This window comes from Thalassophryne amazonica, chromosome 5 (assembly GCF_902500255.1).
Source record: "Thalassophryne amazonica chromosome 5, fThaAma1.1, whole genome shotgun sequence".
In the NCBI taxonomy this organism is placed as follows: domain Eukaryota; kingdom Metazoa; phylum Chordata; class Actinopteri; order Batrachoidiformes; family Batrachoididae; genus Thalassophryne; species Thalassophryne amazonica.
Window position 1 is genome coordinate 51,100,975 of NC_047107.1, and position 8,964 is coordinate 51,109,938.

General features: G+C 41.0%; 1 protein-coding gene across 2 annotated transcripts in view; it reads left to right on the plus strand.

Moving 5' to 3' along the window:
- Positions 1–4,668, plus strand: part of homer1b (homer scaffold protein 1b) — an 86,726-nt gene extending 82,058 nt beyond the window's left edge. For both annotated transcript variants that reach the window (XM_034170194.1, XM_034170193.1), the window contains one exon: positions 2,211–4,668. In XM_034170194.1, coding sequence (XP_034026085.1) covers positions 2,211–2,402 — 192 coding nt within the window. In that variant the 3' untranslated portion in view covers positions 2,403–4,668. The remainder of the gene's footprint in view (positions 1–2,210) is intronic.
- Positions 4,669–8,964: the final 4,296 nt, after the last annotated feature.

Sequence of the window (8,964 nt, forward strand, 5' to 3'; positions counted from 1 at the left end):
TGAGTTGTATGTATTTGCACTATGTGTGAAATGGGGCCCTGAGGAAAGACCAAACAGAATTCAGCCGAGTGAAGATTCCTCCAAAATGTTACCTCCTCATCAATTTTGAGCAGTGTCACTGAGGTCTTGCAGAGATCAACATGTTGTCAGTCAGCATGTAACAAATTAGAACTTTTGAAAAACTCTTTGTAGACTGTCAGCACACCCCAGCTATATGCCCAGCTAGCTGGTTTGACAAGCTTTTAATACTACTGAGCTTATCTAGCTAGCTTGGTCACTACTTGGATAAAAAAAGAAGTTAGTTGAAGAAAATATAATTGTACTATTCACTCTGTCTTAAAGCTGAGTGCAAACAATAATTTACAGCGGGTAAAATAAGAATTTGACCCCCTGTCAGTTTTGCAGGTTTTCCCACCTACAAAGAACGGAGACATCTGTAATTTTTATCATAGGTACACTTCAACTGTGAGAGAGAGAATCGGAAAAAAAAAATCCAGAAAATCACATTGTATGATTTTTAAATAATTAATTTGCATTTTATTGCATGAAATAAGTATTTGATCCCCTACCAACCAGCAAGAATTCTGGCTCACACAGACCTGTTAATTTTTCTTTAAGATGCCCTCTTATTCTGCACTCTACTTGTATTAATTGCACCTGTTTGAACTTGTTACCTGTATAAAAGACACCTGTTCACACACTCAGTCAATCACACTCCAACCTGTCCACCATAGCCAAGACCAAACCAGGGACAAAACTGTAGACCTGCACAAGGCTGGGATGGACTACAGGACAACAGGCAAGCAGCTTGGTAGAAGACAATAACTGTTATGATTATTTATTAGAAAGTGGAAGAAACACAAGATGACTGTCAATCTCCCTCGGTCTGGGATTCCATGCAAGATCTCACTTTGTGGGGTAAGGCTGATTCTGAGAAAGCTCAGAACTACACAGGAGGACCTGGTCAATGACCTGAAGAGAGCTGGGACCACAGTCACAAAGATTACATTAGTAACACATGATGCTGTCATGGTTTAAAATCCTGCAGGGCAGCAAGGTCCCCCTGCTCAAGCTAATACATGTCCAGGCCCGTTTGAAGTTCACCAGTGACCATCTGGATGATCCAGAGGAGGCATGGGAGAAGGTCATGTGGTCAGATGAGACCAGAATAGAGCTTTTTGGAATCAACTCCACTTACCATGTTTAGAGGATGAGAACAACCCCAAGAAAGCCATCCCAACCGTGAAGTATGGGGATGGAAACATCATACTCTGGGGGTGCTCTTCTGCAAAGGGGACAGGACGACTGCACCGTATTGAAGGGAGGATGGATGGGGTCATGTATTGCAAGATTCTGGCAAACAACCTCCTTCCCTCAGTAAGAGCATTGAAGATGGGTTATGGCTGGGTCTTCCAGTATGACAATGACCCCAAACACACAGCCAGGGCAACTAAGGAGGGGCTCCGTAAGAAGCATTTTAAGGTCCTGGAGTGGCCTGGCCAGTCTCCAGACCTGAACTCAATAGAAAATCTTTGGAGGGAGCTGAAAATCTAAACCTGAAAGATTTGGAGAAGATCTGTATGGAGGAGTGGACCAAAATCCCTGTTGCAGTGTGTGAAAACTTGGTCAAGAACTACAGGAAATGTCTGACCTCTGTAATGGCAGACAAATGTTTCTGTACCAATTGTTAAGCTGTTTTTCTAGGGGATCAAATACTTATTTCATGCAATAAAATGCTAATTAATTATTTAAAAATCATACAATGTGATTTTCTGATTTTTTTTTTTTTAGATTCTGTCTCTCACAGTTGAAGTGTACCTACGATAAAATTACAGACATCTCCATTCTTTGTAGGTGGGAAAACCTGCAAAACTGACAGGGGGTCAAATACTTATTTTCCCCACTGTATACTTTAAGTATATACAGAATGTAACCCACTATATGTGACATGCTATCAAATATTGACCAGTGAGTCATTTCAGTTTGTAATTGAAGAACTGAGTAATGGAGCTGTAAGTCAAGGGTCAAAGTTCAATTCAACCTGAATGTCACAAGCAGGTATCTCAGGAAGCAAGCAAATCCGTTGATGTCAATGATTTAATTCAATTGAAATTGGGCCCTAAGATTTTCTGCTAAAATAACACTTTGGCTGGTCCCTTCTGCTGCATCTCTTCATATTTGTACCAATAAATGCATCGCTTCCTTTCCAGGAGACGGAGCTGCGCAGTCGGGTGCTGGAGGAGCAGCTGGCCGGGGCTGAGCAGCGGCTGGAGGAGAACCAGGAGGAGCAGGAGAATTTCAGGAAGAGCCTGCGAACACTGCTGGAGCTGCTGGACGGCAAGATCTTTGAGCTGACCGAGCTCAGAGACACCCTGGCCCGGCTCATAGAGGAGGCCAGCTAGAGACAGTGCTGCCTAAACTACACAGACAGAGCCATATTAAAATTACAGCAAGACGCCCCCACCCACCCTTCCATGCCCCGTCCTCCTCCTGTACCGCAGACACATTAGACCTGAGACACCGCACTGCCCCACTTATGACCTTGCTTAAAAAGGGCAGCTAAACCCCCTGTTGTTAACTCGCAGGCATCCAAATCCAACCGACTGCTGGCACTCCTGTTGTTCAACACAACACAGGGACTACCTCATCTTGTCTTCTGATTGGCTGGTGTGGGCGTAACCTCGGCTGAATTGATCTCTGCAGTCACACAGATGCCTGTTGTAGCACACTGCAACTGCCCCTCAACCTCCAGACACTCAAACGCCCGTTCATGCAGAGATAACTTGAGAACTGTGCCTCAGCGCCATCTGCTGTCTGACTTGGAGAGCTACAACACAACCTGCGGTATCACCTATGGTTCTACAATGTCTCCCTTTTCTTCCTCTCTAACCCTTCCCCGAAGACGAATGTTGGAAATAATTGCTGTCAGGACTCAGAGATCTGCTCCAAAGCTGCCAAATCCCTCCGAATTATTGTGGTGTAACTAGCAGATGCTTTGATCCAAAGTGACTGTCCGCAGAAGTGCTGAATACAGAAGAACAGTCCTGTAGATGTTCTCAGCTTGCTAACGGAGTGTCAGGGAAGTAAATGACAGCTCTCAATGAACCAGTCGCGTATTAGCCGGTTGTGACATCACTGCTGCTCCCTTGCCTGGATACACGGGGCTGCTGGGAAATGGAGTTCGTCTTGACACAAACTGACTTCTCCAGTTGAAATAACTGATTGCCTTGCATCCACAGGACTGACTCTTCCACAGGCTTAATGTTTGATTTGAATTGAGAATCCCCGTATCCAGGCTTCTTCCACAGACATCTGAGCTGTCTTCCTGCCAAACTCAGTGTGCTGTGTGTGTCCAAACAAGGCCTGACCTTCGACATAACGTCTGCCTTCAAAGCACACCTAAGTGGACGTGTTTGTATATAGTATGTGTGCATTATGTGCTGCGGGAGAAACGCCCTGTTTTGGACATTAAGACGCACACACACACACACACACACACACACTGAACAATACCAGATAGGCTCAGTACAGCACCTCTCTAACATTATCAGGTACTCCACTCAGTGGACTCAAGCAGATAGGTCAAACGTCCGACAGAACGTGTACTACTTTTGACCGCGAACCTGTGTGGCAACCCGTTGTATGGTCGAAGTAGTGCATAGTGAAGGGCTTTGAATGTCGTCTATGTATCTCCACACTCTCACTCCTGACGGGTGAATACAGAACTCTTTCTGTTGTGTTTTTTCCCCCAACACAAGATACAACAGCGATGATGCTGTTCTAGAAATGTACACACACAACTTTCTCCTCATGATGGCATTTGTAAATGAAGGGTAAGAAGACTCAAATGCAGTGATGCCCTACACAGTGGCTTATTGTTGTGTATTAACCCATGGAGTAGTATTACATAGATATTATATAGACTATATAATCTGTAGTTAAACAAGGTAAATCTCCTAAAAGTTCATTAGAACGTGAAACAACACAATGTAGACTAAAAAGAAAGAAAAAAAGCACTTTCACAGAGCCCAGCATCACAAAAATTCTTAAATCACTAATCCTACATTACAACTCTGTTTGCACTGTGTTATTACATTGTAACTACATGATATAATTATGAAATATGCATTAAATAGTAGCACAGTATAGTTAATGTACTTAGAATATTTTTTGTAGATAGTGACAGAGGTTAATACACTGGAATAAGACCTGGGTAAATTGAAGAGCGACGCCCCTTTTGTTCTTTGCGGTTTAACTTGGAAGAGCAGGAAACCAGATGGAATACCTTAATGCTATTGTTAATGGATGCCTTTGTACAGTAGTGGATAAGATGCTTTTCATTCTCCTGTTTTGTAACTTATGGTATTTAATGTAGGTATTATGATTATTATTGTATTTAGAGGTATGAGAAGACTGGCAATATTTTTTGACAATTTAAAGTAATTTTGAACTCATATTTAAGAGGTACCTCAGGCAAACGATGTTAGAAGATTGGTGAGATGAGTGTTTGCAGGTGAAAGGATTTACCAAATACTGGTGAAAATGTTCAGGAGACACCTGTTGGTGCTTCAGCTAAACTAAATCCTTTGTTGAACTCAAAGTCAGCAGGCTTAACCTCTGTGAAATGACAAATGCTGTTTTATATTCAAATACAGTGACAGCAGAAGTCATTGTGTGCATGTTGCTTTTATTCTTTTTAAGAACACATTATTAACTCATATTTATCAATGAAGCGAACAAACTCAAAATTTGCTTCAGGAGGTTTTTATTCAAATGCAGAGGTGGGATAGCAAAATTAAAATAAATGTAAACAGTAGGGTTGAAGGCAGAAAAGACTTCTCAGAACAATGTGTCTGATTTTACATTTATTTGCAAAAATAGCTATTATTTATAGATTCCATAACATTAGGTACTGAATCTTGAATTAAACTGTTTTGATTTTTTTTTCTGTCTATATGTGACATTGCACTACAGTGTGTGGGGTGTAGCAGGTCTACAAATTCAGAAGCAAACATCACACAACGGTTGAGAAGGAAATGCTTTGCACAAACAGGGCACAATCAATGTAATGAAATGCAATACAAATCACAGCTGACAGATTAGCAATGTTTGTTTTATGGGACATGGAAATAATGCCACAAGCTGACTTTACCAAAAGTGTTTCACACCTAAGCATTGTTTAGTGGACAGGGACAGATCCAGAATTTTTTTAAATGAGGGGCACAAGAAGGGCCAAAAATCCAAGAGCTGGGTGAACAGTGACCCGCCCCCTACCACACACATATATACACACAAACCCACAACACCAAACCACGTGACCTCTCTCCCCACAAAAATAAGTTAACACCAATCACATTTGCGTGGTTTTCCTCAACCGATGGTGCACCCGTTTGTGGTAAACTGACATAAAATTCTGACAGAAGCTTGGATGCACTGGATTTTTCTTTATATGAAACTTATTTTCAACTTTTTCAGAAAAATAAATGGTTATGCAGGTCAAAAACAAAAAAACAAAAATCAAAAACAATTACATTTGAGATTCTTTGAAGCAATCATTCTTTGGTTTGCACCTTGCCATGCCCAGTTTTTTCTTTTAAATAAAAAATTTACATATGTGAATAAATGAATATAAAGTCATCTCAGAGGTCACTCATCTTTCTGTAACTAGTGATGTTATTGGTTTTTCGCTTATGAGTTCAATGAGAATAGAATTTAATTCAATTATATATATATATATATATATATATATATATATATATATATATATATATATATATGGTAAAACCTTTTGCTCCTACTCGAGATTCTAGCAGCAATGTTTTGAGCAAGTTGGAGACCTCTAATGTTGGACTGCAGTAAGACAATAGGAAATAGGAAATTGCACTAAACCAATCTAGAAGAGAGAAAGGCATGGATCGGTCTCTGCATCAGCCATAGATAAGATAGGATAGGATGAATCTTCGCAATATTACGGAGGTGGAAGAAAGCTGACCTAGTGGTTTATCTAATGTATTGGTCAAATGACAGTGTGGTATCCAAGGTCAGCCCAAGGTATTTCACTTAGTCACTGTGAAATATAACACACAAGTCTAAGGTTAAACTGATGCCTGTGTCTTGTAGGACCAATGACCACCATTTCGGTCTTGTCAGAATTTAACAGTAAAAAGTTACTAGAGATCCAGTTTTTCACTGAAGCAAGACAGTCCTCTAGTGTGTGTGCAAATATCTGTAGCTTTAGACAGGTACAATTGAGTATTGTCAGCGTAACAATGAAAAGTAATCCAAAAATGTCGCAAAACATCTGCCCAAGGAGTGCTATATTAAAAGAGAATGGTATGGGGACTAAAAAGGAACCTTGTGTAACCCCAATCTTCATAGCAACAAGATTTGATGTGACATTACTGTACAGGACATACTGAGAGTGACTGGTTAGGTAAGATGTCAGCCACACAGAGAACATTACCAGTAATCGCACAGTACTTCTCGAGCCTATCCAGTAGTATAAGATGATCCACCATGTCAAACGCAGCACTGAGCAGCAGCACCGTAGTGGTGTTTGTGCCCATCACAAGCAGAAGGTCAGTCAACACTTTAGTAAGTGCTGTCTCCGTGAAGTATTGTAGGTGCAGCAATCATGTCCAGTACACTTGTGAATGCTGAATTTAAGCTTTTCACAAAGCTATCTACTCATTAATCACGTCCACAAAATTGTGCTAAGATATCAGGCAGTCTGGCTCCAAGTTCATTTGCGGAGCTGATGTGACACATATCTCGTTCCAGTGGACAGGCAAGTGAAACTGTAAACTTAATAAGTGAATAATCTGAAACAGTTGATGTAAGAAAAACAATATCAATATCTGAAATGGTAATACAGATGTTGTACCATTTTTGTTGTTACAGTCCAGTAGTGTCTTCTTCATATACTGCTCCAATGGTTATACGTAGCAACTCTGAGATAAATAGCCACGTCTGATGTGTATTAGTGGACTCATAGCGCTAAAAGACAGGTAGGAATCGCAAGAATGAACACAGGATGTAGAAATGACGCATACACCAGGGATGCTTATACAAATGTTAAATTTAGGATATACAGTGGATCCCAGTTACATATTGAGGTGACATCACACATATCACTCTTAATAATAATGGAATTTATGATGCTCCTCAGTAACAATGGGGGCCAGGTGGTTAGGAGAAGGGGATCCCTGTGGCCACACATCGGATTCTGCTCTGAAGCAAAAAACAGTTATGAAGAGCTAATGTGAAACTGCATGATCTGTTCTAGCGTTATCAGACCAGGTAAGGTCATGACTAGTATCATAGGTCATGTCAGGTTCGGCCGACGCTACATGAAAGAACATTGCACTGACAGTGCCAAAAAAAATAGACTCTCTTTAGCTCTGAGCTTGAGTGTTTCCCAACTCTATGATGTGACAATTTTGCCCAAAGTTATTCTTTTTCCATCGGTATCTGCTTGGTGATAAATGTATGAATGGGAACAGGCTATCAATCATGTAGCAGCTTCTTTGTTTTTTAAGCATATATATTTGTATTAAAGTTTTTTAACAGTGCATGCTGTGGCTTTTCTGACTCATAATGGAGCTTATATAATCACATCCTGTGTCTCTACATCACAGTTGGGTCCAATTTTGCCTTCAGAACAAATAAAATATACTCAAAAGTGATTTAAAATTACATAATTTATGAAGTACTGAAATTATTTTTGGAGGGGGGTGGTGGGAGATTTATTAGTGGAGAGGGAAGACTTACTTTGTCGTGAATATGCGTGCACGTGTTGGCTGTGAGTCCATGTGCACTATACGTAAGACTGCCTACAGAGTGCACGAAGAAGCAATAGAGACAAAGTGACTCAGACGGCAGGAGACCCGGCATCAATCAGCCCACAGTGACTGCCTGCAGCGCAGAGAGATTCTCACCTCCTACGTACCATCCATCATTCAGATCAGCGTGACGATCCCACACTCTCACTGGGAGAATTACCAAACCAGGATGCCCACATGCACGGTGACCTCCACCCTACTGCTCCGCCACTCTCTCTGTGATCCACTCTTTCTGCAGTCGACTTCAGCTCAGAGATTTGCTCACGTGGCAAAAAATGATGAAAAAGTTGGAAACATGCAGAGCGTGAGAGTGGGAGGTGGCTGTGGTTTGGAAAAGATGGGACTTCAATGTGGTTTGACACAGTGAAGGATTTACTGTGCAAAGTGTTAGATGAGACGAGCAGTTAAATATAACAGAAACCCACGTGTGAAAATAAGAAAAAACAATATAAATATTTTTTAAAAAAAGGCCGTGTTCTTTGTGTGTTGCTTAGTCACAGTATGCTGGGGAACGTGGTGTCACAAAGTCGGGGTTAACACCTTGAACTGTGGGTCCAATGAACTCAGCTAAGATAAAGGTCAATTTTCATAGTCTCACAGCACAAATATGTTTCTGAGGTCATGGGTTTCTGTCAGTGCAGAGTATTTAATGGATACATTTTTTTTTTTTACAACCCTGGCCACAGCAAAACATTGTAAGCTCTACTCACTTTGACAATTGCTGTGTTTTCAGGAAAAATTTTTTTATGAAAAATTAGTTGCTGAAGCAATGATGAAAGAGGCATCCACCCCAAGTTACATAAAATCACTCAAAATCGTAACAATATAATATTTGTAACTTACCTTTAAATCGCCGGCACAATAGTGGTACAGGAAAGGCTGAAATAATCTGTCCTGCTTGGATGCTGGTCCCAGTTCACTCTGCAATGATTTTATTTACTGCTGCAGTGCAGATCAGTGACCTAAGGAGTTTGGCTGCTGAGATATAGACCTCGGTTTGACTGCAGATTATGTAAACCTGTCTTTGTCCTTGTACAAGACACTTGACCTGCACAGTCTGAGTCTGCCCAGGTGTAAATGCCTGCCGCAGCTCTCTGTTCTGGTTGAGGAAAACAATGTAATG